The sequence below is a fragment of the Hyposmocoma kahamanoa genome, unplaced genomic scaffold (genome assembly GCF_003589595.1).
Source record: "Hyposmocoma kahamanoa isolate Upper Pololo Valley unplaced genomic scaffold, ASM358959v1 65, whole genome shotgun sequence".
In the NCBI taxonomy this organism is placed as follows: Eukaryota; Metazoa; Arthropoda; class Insecta; order Lepidoptera; family Cosmopterigidae; genus Hyposmocoma; species Hyposmocoma kahamanoa.
In genome coordinates this window covers 2,354,286-2,372,393 of record NW_020653853.1, presented here as the reverse complement: position 1 = coordinate 2,372,393, position 18,108 = coordinate 2,354,286, and the positions used below count along the sequence as shown (strand labels likewise).

Genomic DNA, 18,108 nt, shown 5'->3' with positions numbered 1-18,108 from the left:
ATCATGTATGGAGTTCTTACCCAATTCTAGTTAAAGGCCTTACTCTTGTGACCCCTGTTGTCCTTCAGATATCAACGTATATACCTACAACACGCCTACAATGACAATAATTTCTACTTGGACATCAATACACATGAACATAATCTTTTATACATTCTATCTTCAATACTATTTAAATAGATACATAATGATAGTGCCGGTAGCTCATGAAGCGTCCGGGTGCAATCAATACCCTGGCGCGCTCTAGTAAGCACTTGATCAGAATGGAATATTTTCCCCAGTGATTGGAAATTCGGGCGGTGGCGCTCCGCCCTCGTTGCAAGGATTATAAATGTGCGTTTGAATTTCGGACAGTTACCACCTGCAGTTTGTAAAAACTTATTTAAATGTAAAATAATGTCTAATAGGAACGACTTTATCCGCAACATAGAGCATCTAGGAGGCCATTCAGACCTGCTGAAGATGAATCCTGTATATTCATTTCAATCCAGCGAATTTGATGAATGGTTAAAAATACGTTTAAATTATTTTCAGTGTAACTTATAAACAAGACTGATTCACAATTTATTTCCTTAAAAACCAATAAACGAACGCCGCGTTAATTTACCCGTTTGGTGCAACAAGGGCGGATAACACAAGAACAAAAAATAATTTCAAATGTTTCTAATTGTTTTAAAATAATAATAACACCTGAACTTTTAGCTAAATCATAGGACAAATAAATAATACAAGAGTCATATTATAAATATTAAAAAGACAAATATAAGACATTAAAACCTTATTTTCAATTTTCTCAAACCTCACGTTTACGTGGTCGCCCTTGTTACACCCAATGCTTCAATTGTTGCTATTAAAAAATAATGATGTTGGGAAACAATAGTCCTAACACCGTGTGCACCACGCATAGGTGAAGCCGGCATTGCATAATAACTTTTATCTACACACATATCATAAGCTCTCTATAATGTGTTCATAAACCGCAAATTACGACCAGCATAAAGGTAAACTGTTTTGTTAGAACAAAATTTATCTGTGAAAATCATTGACCTACCAACAAATGGACGTCGGGTTCGCGCTAAAAAGTGTCCGCATCTATAGGGCGTTAAAATCGCATACAGAGCGTCAATCGCGCAGCAGTCTTCGTTTGTTCGACTGACAGCGCGGTGGTCAATCATGCATATATATAATAATAACTTGCAAAAATTACTGCAGTAAGGTACAGGATTTTGTGTCATATTTTCACTAAACAAATATGTTGTGTTATCATAGTTATCATTTAAAAGTGTTATTTTGTACAGTTGTATAGTATTTAATTTATATATAAATTAATCGTAAATATAAATTACAAAAGCAAACAAAATAATCAAATAGCTAACTGCCCTTTTTCTACACATTGCATGCGGAAAAGATCGAAAGAGACCCATTAGGTACGTCAGTTTCAAGAAGCTTATATAAACTTATTGGTCATTTTCAATTGTTCGAACTATAAACGATTGAAATATTTGGAACAAAGAAACTATAGTCATGTTGATTTTAATCTTATTTTTAAAATGACTTTTTATTGAACGTTGACAATAACTAACAAAATATTGTTGTACTCGTTTTACTGCTTGGGATTACCCATCAGAAGTCAGAAAATACATTTGCCCGAAATAACGTTAGGTCGAATTTTCATGTCTTGTGCTTTTGCCTTGTGCTCTCACAAAGCCAAAATTAGTCTTTGTTTTGTTGCATCAAAATTACTTAAAACCGTAACGGTTTTATTATAAATCGGTTTTCGGAATCACGGATATTTGAGTTTACGTTTAGTAGTAGTTAGTTCATTGGTATATTTCTTATAGTACACGCTTAATCTGCGTGTTAAACTCTTTAAGTGAATTTGTACAAAATAAAAATTAATAATTATTTACGAGAAAGGCTACTCCATTACTCTTATGTTCAAGTATTTTTCAGTCGAAGCTAAGTAAGTAAGAAGCTATGGTGCATTTTGTTAAGTTTCTAGTTGAAGCTGACTCTGGTGTTTTTGGGTCCTTAAATTATTGCAAAATTAGGCAGTACTGCAATGACGTTACAATTTAAATTAAATGTTTTAGTTTTTTATATTTCGTTACATGTCACTATGTTTGTCTAGGTTAACTTCGGACATTTTTTTAGTGGTTTTTGTATTAGACCCGATGTCCATTTGTTGGTAGGTCAATGGTGAAAATGTTATTATTGCTTCTTAGTAACATCAAATTCGATGTTACTAACATTCAAATTTCGACCATCCGTGAAAAACAAAACGATTTCAACAAACTGTTGAGATGAAGTTTTAATCGAAATGAAATGTCAATAACAAACAATTTTGACAATTTCACACGTTACTTGATATCTTAAGAGGATCTTGATATCGAACGATATGATAGTTGGGGCCGATTCTAGTTTGTCTATGAATTAAAAATAAAAACTACGAGATTCGCTCTGGACCTTTTGGAGGGAAAAGTGTCGTTTTTATTTTGACTTTCAATTATTTTGTGAAATCTAGTTTAAAGTGGAATAGGATAGTGCTATTGTGCCTTAATCGAAGATTAAAACGCGAAATTGTACGAATCTTGAACTAAAATACCCGTATCGGGCCGTTCTAAGGAATTCCGAGTCAATCCAAGCACGCCTCCTCAAATTGCCTATCCTCTTTGTGGCGGCCATATTTACAGAAAAACTTATTTTTATGTTTTCGGCTGAAGGACTTTGTTTCCATGGCCAGCAATAAATTAAAAAAAAATAATAAAAACTACGGTTGTGCGACATGCGTGAGAAAAGTTTTTATTTGCCGCCATTTCGCCAGTCGTAATATACGGTTCCTGAACACATCACAGAGAGCTTATAATATGTGTGTAGATAAAGCAGTGTATGTAACTGTGCATAATTAGCCACAAAAACACTCGTGAGATATTTTTACAGGCGAGTTTCATAAATCCTCACTCGTATTTTAATGCCTTTCATTATGTAAGTCACATAAACTACTATAATCTACTCGTAGAGTAGGGACTATATTTTGGCATGCTGTTGACAAATTATTCCACGTATACATATAAATGCCATCACACCCATCTCCCACTAGGGTTTTCAGAGACTGGATCAACCTAAAATACATTTGCATCCTCCACCCACATCAGTCTTTTCAAACACACTCGTTTATTCTTGTTACAGTCAACAGCACTTCAAGCTATACGCTTTGGTTCGAATATCGCCTCCAGTGCAACGAAACAACATCCGTCAATGTGTAGTTTGATGTGGCCTTTTTAAGGCTACCATTAAACCATACATATAGTAGAGAAGTGTTTCTTTTCATGGTCGTTCTAGAACTTCGTGCCGTTATTTCACTATAACAAAACAGATTTCAATGATCAAATCGTACAAAAACTCCTTTTTCTGTCCTAGTCAGTATTTATATTTTCTTGTTCTTCATTCGTCAATAAAGCAATTTACATTTCCAGGGAATGGATTTGGTAGCGATTTTTTTTTACGTATGTACAAACTTAGAATAATAACGCATAGAAACCTAGCCCGCATACGCTAAGTGAGTCAAATTGAAGCGCTCCCAAAGGGCCTACACGAGCGGGCGGGCCGTCAGTGCTCAAGGTCAACTTGCACCGTGAACAGCTCAAGAATTTTAGCTAAAAATGACGAAATGTGCGGTAAATGAGTGTAAAAATACGTCAGACAAACATAAAATAGATACTAACATCACATTCCACAAGGAAGTAACGCGTTTCAACTTGTATTTTTATATAAATATTCACTAAAACCGAAAATGAATCTACCACTAAAACTAGCCTGCATGAATTTGATTTTTGCCTCACTTGTGACAGTTCGTTTGATATGAAACTATCATTCTATGCGTTATTTTTCTAAGTGTACAAACTAGATACGAGCCACAAAAACAGGTCGCGCGTCTTCCGCAGAATTCTCGCGCGGTCTCGGGAATTTCCACAGTCGAGATAAAGTCCATTACGCTATGTACAATTCCGTTACAAAAAATCGCTACGATTTCATTGCGCGGCATTGTAAAATAATCCTGAGTTACACATGGCAAAATGTTCTTATTTCTACAGCCAAACAAATTTGGCAAAACTAAATTAAGGCCTGTTCAGATATAGGCGGTATTCCCTATGCGCTTATATCTGAAGGCCTTTATTCTGGGTGCGTTAACTTAATTCACCTGAATTAGTTCACCTAGGTGCATTAAGTACACTTTTAGTAACTTAGATCACCTGGGTGCATTAGATAAACATAAAAGTAAACTGTAGGTACTCACCACAATATTTCGACGCCTCCTACGTAAAGTATCGTATGTCGAAATTGCCAAGTTTACAGGGGAGTGTTTTAAAGTTCTCCGTTTCATTCGGCAAAGCTTGTAACTCACATAGAGTGATCATCTAATAGATCATCTAACCGATATCTAGGATTTTATGATACTCAACGTGTGTTACGAGATTTGCCGAATAAAAGTGAGAAATCTAAAGTCACGTGTTATGCTTATTTCAGTGAATTCAGAACTTTAAAAGGCTCCCCTGTAAACTTGGCAATTTTGACATACGATACTTTACGTGGGAGGGGTCGATTTAAGGACGCCAGGATTCAACTCATTATACGGTACACCGTAGTGTTGAAAAACTTCGTAATGAAACCTGTATGTCGAAGAAGGTTCGCAATGAAGTCCCCAACCCGCTAGCATGGCGAGCTATGGCCTAAACCCTCGCATGAGAGGAGACTCTAAACAGCAGTGGGCCGTATAAATAGGTTACAGTATGATGAGTGTTCTGAGTAATGTTCCCGATATTCCGATAAATTGACAAGTTCTATGTGCCTGTAATTTCACCAGCACCCTTACCCATCAAAACCGAAACACTATGCTAGTCCAATGCGGGTTGGGGACTTCATTGTGAACCTTCTTCGACATGCAAGTTTCATCACGAAGTTTTTCAACACCATATCTGTACCGTGAAACGAGTTGAATCCTGCCGTCCTTAAATATCGTGGTGAATACAGTTTACTGCCTCCGTGGCCGAACGGTTACCATGCCGGACTGCCACGCAGAGGTCCCAGGTTCGATTCCCGGGCCGGGAGAAATGTTTGTATGGCCTACATTTATTTCTCTCGTGAGTTTGGATGTAATTTGTGGTTGTCTATATGTGTGTCCATGGCACCCGCGACACAGGGTTTCCCTAGTGCGGGGCTATGTTGAGTGTGTGCGTTATTTATTTATTTATACTAAAAGTGTACTTAACGCACCTCTGTGAACTAAATCAGGTGATTTGTGATCAGATTTCTCATATAATTTATTCTGAGTGTTCAATCTTTGTATTAATAATTATAACAAACTAGTGGAGTAATTTCACAAAAAAGAATTGAATATCAATTCAATAAAAATTTAATTAATTCAGGTGAATTAAATTAACGCACCTTTTATTCTTCCTTCCTACTGGTGTAGGTTGGGAAAATGTTTAGACACTAGATACCTATAAATCTTGTCTAGAAAATCTGACAAATGGGTAATATGTCCGGAAATAACTCTTAACAATTGCAATCTTTGCTAATGTCTTGGAGTAAATAATTACAATGGTGAGCTTCGGAACAAAAACCGATGAATCTGAGAAATTTCGATTCTAATTTCGTATAGCCTTATTGAACGGATTTGTTACCATTGTGTTCAGATCTCTGCATTTGGAACGTATTTTGAAGGAGGATTTAGCATTCAAGTTGGATAATTATTCATAGAAGTGTACAAAAACTACTATTTACCAAAAAAGTCAAAATATGACTTATCGGTTTTTATTCTGATGCTCCACAAATGTATTTACTCTTTGCTACTACGAAAAACAATAAATACCAATTTAATGTAGACTGTCTTTACATTATACAATTATTGCACCTAAATTTTTTTGCATAGCAGCATCTGCTGCATAACTTTTAGCAAGCAAATGACATCAAATTAAAATGTACAATATCAAAAACTTCCAAGTACGGGACCTCTATCAAAAATACATTCATGCTTGATAAAATCTAAAATTTTTACAATAATTTACGTTCTATATTTTCCTTGAACTTTATGAATTCTGGCAGATACAACCACAAATTACAAAAAACAATGCCAAATTGATTATAACATTTAAGAATGTGAAGCCATTCTTCAACTTCAACTTCAACTTTTGTGTCTATGGCTCCGTCGTTTTGCGCGACGATTTTGCCAATGTCAGGGTTGAGAGACATGTGTAGCGGTAGTGAGACAGATTGCCTGTTATTAAAATACTTCGGCGGTTTTTATTCACAATGACGGTTATATATATATTTTAATGACATTACAAAAATATAATTTGAGAGCTCATGTTATTTTCTTTCTTTTAGAAACGTTGTAGGAAGTTTTATTTAGCGGGAAATAAAAAATAAAATCGTTTAGTAAAACAAAGTTAGGCGTCGTTTTCGTTCAATAACAAACTTTTGACCGGTGTCAGCGTGGAAAATTATCATGGAGGATGGAGAAAGAAATAAAATTATACGAAAGAAAATGGGAGAATACGGGACGAATAAAGAATATTCATTTTTCTTAAAAATTAAGACTGATCAGAAATGAGAATTTTTCTCCGACTCACATTGTTGGGGCAGAAAATTATTAAATGAATGTGGTCGAGCAGAGGCTATTCCGGGAAGCCATTCTTAATAAATTCTTTGAATCAATACCAAACCTTCAATAGTGAAATCAAATATCAGTGACCACTAGACAACTGTTCCATTCGAGCATCACTAACAAGGCGTTGAATTTGGAGCTGTACACGCAATGCTCTTTGTATATCCATGCCTCGTAGCTGTGATGCTATGTATTTACCATATATATCAAATTCATCTTCCTTTTGTGACTCATAACTAAGCACAGAACGACTGCCTGGCTCGGAAATATCTGAGCTTGTGCTACGATGTTTGAATTTGCGTTTCTTTTGTCTATATTTTGTTTCTTTCTGTTCTGCACTATCCTCCTTTGGTTCCGACTTAAGTAGTAGGATATAGTCTTCTTCTGCTTGCGTTATGAAGGGATCTTTGTCGGCATCATCATTGTCGTCCAATGTGTCTGCTTCTTCAGTAACCCAAACTTTTTGTGATGAGTCTTCTTCTCCAGTGTCTTGCTGCTGTAAGAATGTTCATTTTAATTAACTATGTCAAGGGAATCTCTCAGTGAACAAGGAGTACAAAAGAAATATATAAGACTAGTCCAACAAATATACAAAAAGAGTAAAGCAAAAATACAGCTAGAGACTACAGGAGAATTCCAAATCAGAAACGGTCCGTCAGGGGGATCCTCTATCGTATTGTTAAAATATTCTATTATATTGGAAAGTATATTTAGAGTATATTTAGTTTGGGAGGAATATGGCATGAGCATAGATGGAGTACATCTTGACCATGTGAGATTCGCAGATGATTTTCTCCACTTGGCCCAAAAATGATACAAACGGTACGAACAATAAGGAAAGCAAAAAGTAGGACTCCCTATGAACACCAGCAAAACGAAATTGGTGACAAACAATATTAAAGAAAAGGTTGCGATAAATGGAAATAAAATTGAATATGTGGACGAATACTTGGCCAAATAATATCGACAAAAGGACCGAAGAGACAAAGAAATCGAAAGAAGAGTCATAAATTCGTGGAGGAAATCCTGATCACTCAAAGATACCCTGAAATAAAAGAATTGATACAAAATAGAAATTCAAAGTAATAAATATGTGCATTGTACCGGTAACCGCATATGGATGTGGTCGCTTATTAAAAAACATTACAAAAAACTTGATGTTTGTCAGAATAGTATGGAAAGACATGTGCTTAACATAAAATTGACAGATAAAGTAAAACTAACCACAATTAAAAACAAATCAAAGACTAGAAAAGTCATAGATGTAATAAAACAGCAAAAATGAAGTTGGATCTTTAGAAGGCTCATGTCTTAGGGCTAGCTGAAGGTACTGAGTTAAAAATTTTTAGTAATAAATAAGTAATATAATAATAATAGATATATAAATAAAGAGATAGTATGTAAGTTATCAGCAATAAAGGCTATAAATAAATGAATATCAAACTGTACTTCAAATTACCTAAAAGAGTACATGATTTTTTCAGCATTATTCTGCTCTATAAAAAGGTCTGTGAATCATGACCCTATCTCTAGAGCAGGAATTTTAATAATGAAATTTCTAAATTCAAATTCACTTAATTTTTTTAAATGTTAAATAGATGCAAAAATAAATAATGCGTCCACATTATTGGGCTCACACAGCCACCTAGTCGACGCCCTAAAACGGCCAGCGACGAGGAGAGCAAGATAAGAGATAGCAATTCCACTTATCCGAACCAGTAACGGTGGAAGAGTGGAAAAAAATTCCACTTGGCCCCACCAGGAGAGACAGCTGGTAGGGACTAGTGGAATAGGCCAGCGTGAAAACACTTCAATGCATATGACTGGCTTGACGTTGCCTGAAACCGGGAGCTGTGGAACTCGAGAGGACAGGCCTTTGCTCACCAAAAACTAAATAGACGGACATAATCTCCCCTGATGTTAAGCGGCAATATTAGGCGTTTGTCAAAAAAAAAAGGGAAAACTTACATCGTCGCCAGAAAGAAACTCCTCTTTAGGTTTTCCACCTTTGTTCGACAAATATTTGTGCATAACATTAAACCATTTAAGACTAGGTTTGAACCTGCGTTCCGAGGTTGATCTATCTCGAATTTTCGCAAGCTCCTGCGAATACGTAGACCTTATTGCCCTTATCTTCATTCTAACGTAATTCGTATCCAGTTCCATGTTGGTTAAAGCGTGAAATTTGGAAATCATGTCTTTGTATGCTTGCTCCCTATGAAACTTGGATTTGTTATCTTCATGTTCAGTATCCCACAAACATCTGTGACTGAGGTATAGTTTCACAAATATACAGGTCTCGTTCTCGCTCCACCTCATGTTTAAAGTATTTCAGTTAAATTTATTTTTCTTGAATTAAATTTTTCATAACACCGCTACCCCTACTATATCTTTTCTTTTTTTCTTAATGAATGGCTTGTGAGACTACTAGGTCTCAATTCTGCCAGTGTCCGTTTTCTAGTTTCATAAACGTTATATATGGAGGGTGTGTTAAAATTTTGTTCGGTGACTCAGAGGGAGAATCGAAGAGATTTTTGCACAAATTGAATTCTAGAACAAAAGAGACGGCACAAATTAGACAACACAAGTCGTTAGAAACATGTATATATGTTAAATATAGTGTTAGTGCATGAATAATATTTACAGTTTAATATGATTTACATATATTAATTAAAAAGAATATGATACATTTTTGGGTGAGAGGATAGGGCCAAAAGGCATTTAAAGGAAGTAGTACGAGGGATAGAGGGAGGGAGGATGTCATAAAGGGAATACCGTAATTTAGGGCAGTCAAAAAAATATATGGTCCACGTTTCCTTCGTCTAGACCGCATTCACATTCACACAATGAGTTATCGTTTATCCTAAGTTTAGCCAAATGAATAGGAGTACACGCGTGACCTAAGCGAAGCCGGCATATTATTGACGTTGTTGGTGTTGTAGGAATTTGGGGTTGGACGTCCGCATAATATTTGCCGTTTTCTTTTTGGGATATCTCCCAATACTTAGACCAACGATCACGAAGAAGGGATTCTGGGAGTAGGCAAAGGTCGTGGGAGTACAAATTGGAGTGTTCAGTTGAACCTATGCGGGAAGCCAATTTGGCACAGGAGTCTACCGTCTCATTGCCTGGGATTCCAATATGTCCAAGTATCCAAGCTAGCACCACGTTTACACCTTGCTTGTAACAACAAACAGGACTTGTTTAATTTTAAGTATAACTGGGAACCGGAAGGAAGAGTGGAAAGGGTTTGATAGGAAGGATTGAAGGCAACTTTTGGAATCAGTAAATATGATGGAATTATTGAGTTTAGGAGACTCGACATAGAGAATTGCTTCCAGTAAGGCGATTGCTTCACCAGTAAATACAGAAGAGTAGGATGAGCATCTGAAGCTTAAACCTATCATCTTAGAAGAAAGGATCCATACTGCTGCTCTTACGGAACTTACTGCTGAAAGCTTTGAAGCATCAATAAATATGCAGCGCCATCCGGAACAGTCGGAAGAGATCCTATGGGTCAACGGAGTCCTTCTCTAAGTCAAAGTGAAGGAGAATGTTGGAATGGAAAACAAGAGCTTCATAGGAAGTACAATAAAGAGGATTGGGAGGAAACTGATTGAGTGGGGGGAGGGAGTTGGGTGAATTTAATAAAGCTCTGAAGGAGGCAGGGTTTATTGTCCATGTTCCGAGAATCGAATAAGTCTAAGAGAAGATTTAATTTAGGACGAATGGGGTGGTTTGAATTTTGTAGCAGTTTAAAAAGAAATCTTTCCGAAAGAAACTGTCTGCGAATATTCAGGGGAGGCTCCTCGCATTCAACTTGCATAGCATTGATGGGCGAGGACTTCATGGATCCTAAAATAATTCGCAGAGATTTGGCTTGAATTTTTGCAATTTTATTTTTTCCAGATTTATTAGCAAGATTAAAGAGAAAAGATCTATAATCCATATGGCTGCGAACTATAGCATTATACAAAAGTTTTTGGGAGCACGGATGAGAGCCCCACCACACTCATGAAAGGGACCGCAGAATGTTAATATTTTTTCACATTTAGATGCTACATGATCGAAATGAGGGATACCGGACATTCTGGAGTCTAGCATGATACCTAAATGATTGAGATGATGCTGAATTTAATTGTGGAACGATTTCTTGACCTATGCGTATTTCAATCGTAGGGACAATTCTTTTCCTGGAGAAGATTATGGTACAACTTTTGGAAGGGGAGAGGGATATGCCATGCTCAAATAACCAGTCATTTAGGTATGACAGAGCCGAGTTCAATCGACTTTCTGCCTGTTCTATAGTACCTACTTTAATGTATAGAGCCAGGTTATCAGCATATTGGAGAACGTCGCAGAATGAATTGACAGATGACTCCAGGTCGTAAGTATAGATACTATAGAGCAATGGTCTTAATACAGATCCTTGGGGGAGACCTTTCCAAACGGTTTTCGGGGACAGGAGATTTAGGCAAGATTTTACTACCACACGGCGCTCCATTGAAAGGTTGGAAATAAAATGCACGAGCTTTTTAGGAATACTCAGCTGGGTGAGTTTTCACCTGTGTACCGAAAGCAAGACGTTGTCATATGCTGAGGCGATATCGAGGAACACCCCAACAAGGAATTTCGTTTCCTTGATAGCAGTATGGATTTCAGTCGTTAGCAAACTGAGATTGTCCATCGTGCTGAAGCCCTTCCTAAAACCAAACTGTGTTTTAGATAGGACGTCCCTGTTCTCAACTAGCCATTGGAGCCTTTGTTTTATCAGATGTTCCATAATCTTGGCAGGGGTGGGGGAGAGAGCAATGTGTCTGTGACTGCTAGGATCTGAAGGATCCTTGCCAGGTTTAAGGATAGGAATAATTATTTGTGTTTTCCATTGGGCTGGGACTGAACCATAATCAAAGAAGTAATTTAGGATATTAAGGAAAATTTGGTTTGGTAAAGGAGAGGAGTTGGTGATGAAGGAGTAGGGGATACCGTCGATACGAGGGGATGAGTCAGTAAGTCCGTTCAATACAAAATATAGTTTGTTCATGGAGAAAGGATGATCCATAGTAGATTGAGAAGGGACGTAGGATGGAGGAGAAGGAATGGAGTGAAAATCAGGAACTGAGGAGGGAGCGAGCCTGTCCGGAAAGACCTCTAGCCATGATATAGGGTCGTTGGCTGGTATATCGACTGCATTACATGTACCCCTAAATCGCCTTATCTGTCTCCAGACGAGAGAAGGAGGGGTCTTTGGGGACAGACATTCGCAAAAACCTATCCAGTTATTCCTTTTCCTTTTTTGGGTAAGTTTTTAAAATTTGGCTGATGATTTTTGATAAGCCATAAAATTTGCCTGAGTCATAGAGGAGTTGTAGTTCCGCTCTGCCTGTCGTCGCTCTACAACAGCCTCCGAGCATTTTGAATTCCACCACGGAGTTGACACTTTGAATCCTCTAGCAGACTTCTTCATGGGAATTTGCCGATCAGCAGAAGCAGTAACAGTCCACAAAAATGTTATAGGAGGAAAGCGGGTCGGTATCTAATGGAAAAATCGATAAGGTCTTTAGAGCTGTCTCTAGAGAGTAAGAATATGAAGGCCAGTCAGCTCCTGACATTTTGTATTTTAATAAAGGGGCTGGGTTACTGGAGGGAATTAATCTACTAGGGATAGACAAGACGTTAGGGAAATGATCATACCACCATACTGTGACCATATGCGGAAGTAAGAACTTTCCAAGAGATAAGCGAAGAGAGAGATGGGGAACAAAGAGAGATGTCAACAGCACTTTTCTGATTCTGAGAGGGATAAACTCTACGAGTAGGGGAGCCATCATTAAGAATGCATAGATTGCACTCGTTGAATACTTCCAGTAGGGAAAGAGCATATAGTCTATTGCTTATTTCTCTTGTGAAACATGATCCCCATGTGGAGTGATGGGCATTAAAGTCTCCCATAATCACCATCGGGGAAGGAACTGCTGACAGAAGGAAAAGGATGTCTGGGATTAATGAGGAGTTGGGACGGGGAATATAAATAGAAATAAAAGATACATCAAAGGATCTTACACCAACAATGTTGATATCAGGGGGATGGAAAGGGAGGTGAATTTGGGAAAAAGGAAGGGAGCACTTAATCAAAATAGCACTACCTGCGTACCCATTAGCTCTGTCATCCCGAAGACAGGAGAATCCCGGGACTCTAAAATGAGAGCCGGGAACCAGCCATGTCTCAGAGACGGTAATGATTGATGGGTGGTGATGGTTAATTAAGTGAACCAGCTCATGTTTCTTCTGTCGTATCCTCTGGGTGTTCCATTGCAGTATGGACAGCTGGTTCATAATGGGAAGAGGATAAGGAGACTAATTGTGATAGTTTATCGGCAACGTTGGACGGTAATGGGATGGAGTTCGAGGAAATAAGGTTTATCAGGAAGGAGGTAAGGATTTCCATCATTTCATTGGGAGAGGATGATTGATTGTGACTTAAGGCACAACTATTTGGGAGTGAGGAGTTTGGAGAGGCTATAATTTTGTTGTGTACAGACTTGTCATAAGACTTCCCCAAGGGAGTTCTAAGACGAGGAGAGGAATATACGGTCTTGGCATAAGACCGATTTTGATGATCATGACTTGAATGTTGGGGCACTTGGGTTCTTGTGGACGGGTGTTTCTTGAGACACTTCAGCATAAGGTGTAGTAACTCTTGGGAATTGTGCAGCTGTCTCTTCATATGAAATGCTTTTTAGTGCCGTAACGGTCTTGATCGATTTTTGTCTGTCCAGTTCCGGGTAGTTTTTGCTTGTGGCAAAATGACGTCAGGAGTAGTGCTAGCATGTAACTTCATTCTCTACCACTTGACAAGAATCACCAGAGTGGTCTTTGGTGCATCTGAAGCATCTGGGTTTAGACCTACACTGAGCTTTAGTATGGCCAAACCACAGTGGCAAGAGTGGCACTGAAGATACCAAATAGTTTGTGATGGAATGGATGGATTGGAAACTGGAATGGAAAAAGAAAGAATGATCTTGATCTTGTTTTTTTTTATCGATTTATCTACAAATGTTGCCAAAATGAGGTTACAAGATGAAAGTAACATTGTGCACAAGCTTTGCACAAGTATTGTGTATAATACATTAAATAAATTAATTCTATTAAAAGCACTTATTCTTAATCATATATATAAAATCATTGTTCATAATGATTTATCATTATAGTCGTCACAAAATAATAGATCATATTTGACAGCTAAACCAGTCGATAGTATGTAACTTTGAATGCAATCAACGAAACAGTAAATAAGCAATTAATAACTTATTGGGTTTTAAAAAAATACATAAATTTTATTGAAGGTCTATACGTTATGAAAGAAACATATTTCAAGTATTATTTTCGCAGGAATTCCAAAATAAAATCCAATTTTGAGTTACTCCGAAACGTCTTATAAACAGTTACATCTTCAGTCTAATTCTTTTTAATAATAGTGTTGTAACCAATAAGCGCCGACTATCATCGAGTCAAATCGGTTTCACTTTAAAAAAAATGACTTATTTAATTACTAAAGTCGTCACAAAATAATAGATCATATTTGACAGCTAAACCAGTCGATAGTATGTAACGTTGAATGCAATCAACGAAACAGTAAATAAGCAATTAATAACTTATTGGGTTTTAAAAAAATACATAAATTTTATTGAAGGTCTATACATTATGAAAGAAACATATTTCAAGTATTATTTTCGCAGGAATTCCAAAATAAAATCCAATTTTGGGTTACTCCGAAACGTCTTATAAACAGTTACATCTTCAGTCTACAAAGAAATAATTCTTTTTAATAATAATGTTGTAACCAATACGCGCCGACTATCATCGAGTCAAATCGGTTTCACTTAAAAAAATGACTTATTTAATTACAAAAACAAAAATTTTAAAGTGCTTACAAAATTAGACTGAGTATACTAGTATTTATAGTAGACAGAACCGTAAAGTCAGATTTGTATTTCCTTTTCTTTATCGCAAATTCTGAAACGGCAACACTGATGTCGATTTAGCGTCACTCTGCATCGGCGCCCGCGCAGTCTTTCGCCGTCTTGGAAGTTGACTGTACGCTTGGTTATTCGTGGTGTTTTTTCTTGTGACTCGGCTGTGCTTTTGGACTACTTCTATTTTCAATCTCGTTGACCTTGGCTTGGATATTTTGGACTTGATTCTGTGTGAACTCTTTTTCAACATGTCGAAAAGAGGACGTGCTTTAAATAGCCAGACTCGCGAACTGGTTGTGAAATTACACGACTATTTCGAAAGGGAGTCACTTAATGGTGGACCTCTATTACCAGTGACACAAGTGCAAAATCGCGTCGCAAGTGCACTTGGAATCGGCAAAAGAACGGTACACACCATCATACAAGAAAAATATGGGCCTTCCGGCTCTCAAGAAAACGTATTACATACGCCTAGAAAGAGGAAGAAAAGCAAGCCTGTAACAGGTATCGACACGTTCGATGCAGACGCTATTCGTAACCATGTTTATACATATTATACTAGACACGAGTACCCTACTGTGAGTAAATTGTTGGTATCACTTCGAGAGCTTGGCTTATTTACTGGGAGTGCTACCTCACTGATTACAATTTTGAAAAAAATTGGTTTTAAATACAAGAAGTCTGACAAAAGAAATATTATGATGGAAAGACATGATTTAATATTACAAAGAGTTTCATTTTTGAGAGAAATGAATAAAATTACAAATTGGGATAATGTTGTGTTTATCGATGAGACTTGGTTGAACTCAAACCACACAGTACCACAATCATGGACCGACGACACTAAAGCATCCAGCTCGAAAGTGCCAATGGGAAAAGGTGGTCGCCTCATAATTTGCCATGCTGGATCAGCCGGGGGAGGTTTCGTTAATAATGCTTTACTAGCATTTGAATCAAAAAGTACAAAAGAATATCACGAAGAAATGGACGCAAACAAATTTAAAGAGTGGTTTAAAACTTTACTTCAGAACCTCCCCGAACAATGTACAATAATTATGGACAATGCATCGTATCATTCGGTTCAAATAGATCGAGCGCCGACTCAGGCAAATAAAAAGGCTGATTTGGTGGCATGGCTACAGAGGAATGGTGTCGAAGCTGACATGGAGCTATTGAAAGTGGAATTGTTAAGATTAGTGCGAGAGCATAGACCTACAAAACTTAGGTATGAAATTGATGAATTGGCACTTGAGCATGGACATAAAATTATAAGGACACCGCCGTACCACTGTCAATACAATGCTATTGAGTTGATTTGGGCTCAAATTAAAGGTTAATATTTTTGCATTTAATACTGTTATTTTAAATTCGTATATATTAAGACTTATTTTGTACTAGTAGCATATTTTAATAAAGTACAAATGTAAAGAGGTAACATATAAACTTTCGAATTTGTAATATCACTGTGAAGGAACATTACTATTTTACAACAGTGTTTTTTTTTTACAGGCTACGCAGGACGTAATAATACTAAGCCACCGTTCTCCACAAAAAAAATGATGACTTTATTAAAGGAAGCATGTACTAAAGTAACAAAGGAAGACTGGAGAAAGGTGGTGGAAAAAACTAGAAAACTAATAAAAGAAGATTTTGACAGAGATGTTAATATTGATAATTTAATTGAAAACGAGTTAATTATATGGACTGGTGAAACTAGCTCAACAGATGGTTTTGGTTCATCTTCCGATGACGTTGATAAATAAAAAATTCCAATAAGGAGGTCTTTTGTTTTACTTCAGAATTTTGTTATTTACGTACAGGTTATCCTCGTGAACTATGCTAATGTATAACTACAATACAACAACAAGTACAGGTTGCCGTTGTGCTCACTTAAAATACTTACTTATTATTTCTATTAAACTGTATAACGTTTAAATAAATGTTGATTGATATATCTAGAACTGAAAAGCAATGAACAGAAAAATAACCTAAACGATTACAAACTCCTAAAATTTTTAATCGATTTCTCGTGAGAATCGTTTAAACTGGTTACCGATATTGCAGTTCACATCACTATTTACGTTGCGATGACATGTGTCAAATATGATCTATTATTTTGTGACGACTATAGTTGCTTCCTTCTTTGAATAGTTACTATTTTACACACTCGTTGGTTTTCGAGGATTTTAAAATAGCAATGATTATTACAAAAGTCAACAATTTCGTTCACTCGTTCTGTTTTTTTTTTTCGTAATCATATGTTCTGCTTCTTGTCATGTTTACACGGAAATTTTATAGTTGTTAATAAAACTTATAAAATGCGTTGGGGTGAAACTCTCACATTACAGTTTGTTAAAATTTATCTGAAGCAAGAATGCCTTTGGAATCCATTGCATTCGTGTTATAAAAATAAGTCCGAAAGAGTGTCTGCGTATCTTAAAATAATTTCCGAATTTAAAGCTTCTGGGGGAGCAAGTCTATCCATACCGCAAGCAAAAATAAAAATAAAGAATCTACGGACGACATATGCGCAAGAAATGCGGAAAGTTTTGAATAAGTCCAGTCCCGATCATATTTACGAGCCATCTCTAGTTTGGTTCCCGGAAATGGACAAGTGCTTAAAAAATGTTATCATACCGCGTTTTTTTCAACCTGTAAGTAATATTTTTCCTCTTTTCTTGAAGAAAGTTAAATAGACAATAAATTTGGATAATTTTCCGTTATTTTTATATAACATACCACAAGAAAAACCTTTAGGAGTTGTAGCTATAATTATATATAAGTTACTATAGTTTTTTATTACATTATCTAATAAAAGTTTTGCTTTTTCCCATTCCAGACTCAACAACATTCAAATGACTTGCAAGCAGACTCGTCTAGCCAAATCTGGGTACTAACAGAAACACAAGATGGTAACACTGTAAAAAACACCAGTAGCTTGATTCCTCACATTGAATTTGAACAAGTGGAAGACATTTTAGAACAGACAGACTCTAAACATTATATCCCAAAGCCAAATAGAAGAATGAAAAGGAAAAAATTAAAAGGTAAATCAATATATACAACTGTTTCGAATTCAGAACGTGAAGATGAATTTGATATTTATGGAAAATTCATTGCTTCTCAATTAAGGCAGATGGATATGCATAGAGCTCTACAATTGCAGCTTGAAATACAAAGCCTTGTTAGTGAAGCTAGGATGGCTGATTTGTAGAAGTTTAGTAAAACATTAGGTCTGAAAAACTTGCCTCACATGTTATTGTTCTCCTCATTAACTTTGACGACCTCCATGGTCGAGTGGTTTTTACACCGGTTTTTGCGGTGTTGCCGTTTCTGAGGTCCCGGATTCGATCTCTGGTCGAGTCAATGTTTTTTTAAAGTCTATTTTTAAGAGACCTGACATGTTGAGGATCTCGATAAACGAACACGTGGCTCAAAAGACTTGTATCCAAGGTAAAACTCTTA

General features: G+C 36.7%; 3 protein-coding genes across 4 annotated transcripts; 2 read left to right on the top strand and 1 right to left on the bottom strand.

Annotated features, from left to right (window-relative positions):
* Positions 1-5,307: 5,307 nt before the first annotated feature.
* On the bottom strand, positions 5,308-9,040 carry LOC113231433. Of its 2 annotated transcripts, XM_026465752.1 has the most exons (3): positions 8,636-9,040; positions 6,699-7,160; positions 5,308-6,173 (listed from the first exon to the last, which is right to left on the bottom strand). In XM_026465752.1, the coding sequence occupies exons 1-2, from the start codon at positions 8,984-8,986 to the stop codon at positions 6,747-6,749; spliced, it is 765 nt and encodes a 254-aa protein (XP_026321537.1). In that variant the 5' UTR covers positions 8,987-9,040; the 3' UTR covers positions 5,308-6,173; positions 6,699-6,746. The 2 variants fall into 2 exon arrangements, with proteins under 2 accessions (XP_026321537.1, XP_026321536.1); XM_026465751.1 differs by having other exon boundaries at positions 5,308-7,160.
* A 6,352-nt stretch (positions 9,041-15,392) lies between these two features.
* LOC113231488 lies at positions 15,393-15,980 on the top strand. Its single transcript, XM_026465814.1, has one exon. It carries the CDS (start codon positions 15,393-15,395, stop codon positions 15,978-15,980), a length of 588 nt encoding a protein of 195 aa, XP_026321599.1.
* Positions 15,981-16,961: 981 nt separating this feature from the next.
* Positions 16,962-17,907, top strand: LOC113231577. The gene is made up of 2 exons (XM_026465924.1): positions 16,962-17,297; positions 17,483-17,907. The coding sequence occupies exons 1-2, from the start codon at positions 16,962-16,964 to the stop codon at positions 17,855-17,857; spliced, it is 711 nt and encodes a 236-aa protein (XP_026321709.1). The 3' UTR covers positions 17,858-17,907.
* The last annotated feature ends 201 nt before the right edge of the window (positions 17,908-18,108 follow it).

Bases quoted from the DNA above. Each gene is read 5' to 3' on its own strand.
- LOC113231433 (XM_026465751.1), bottom strand. From the start codon at position 8,986: ATGAGGTGGAGCGAGAACGAGACCTGTATATTTGTGAAACTATACCTC. The intron at 7,161-8,635 runs GTAAGTTTTCCC...TTCTTACAGCAG, and splicing joins AGTTTCTTTCTGGCGACGAT to CAAGACACTGGAGAAGAAGA.
- LOC113231488 (XM_026465814.1), top strand. From the start codon at position 15,393: ATGAATAAAATTACAAATTGGGATAATGTTGTGTTTATCGATGAGACT.
- LOC113231577 (XM_026465924.1), top strand. From the start codon at position 16,962: ATGCGTTGGGGTGAAACTCTCACATTACAGTTTGTTAAAATTTATCTG. The intron at 17,298-17,482 runs GTAAGTAATATT...TTCCCATTCCAG, and splicing joins TACCGCGTTTTTTTCAACCT to ACTCAACAACATTCAAATGA.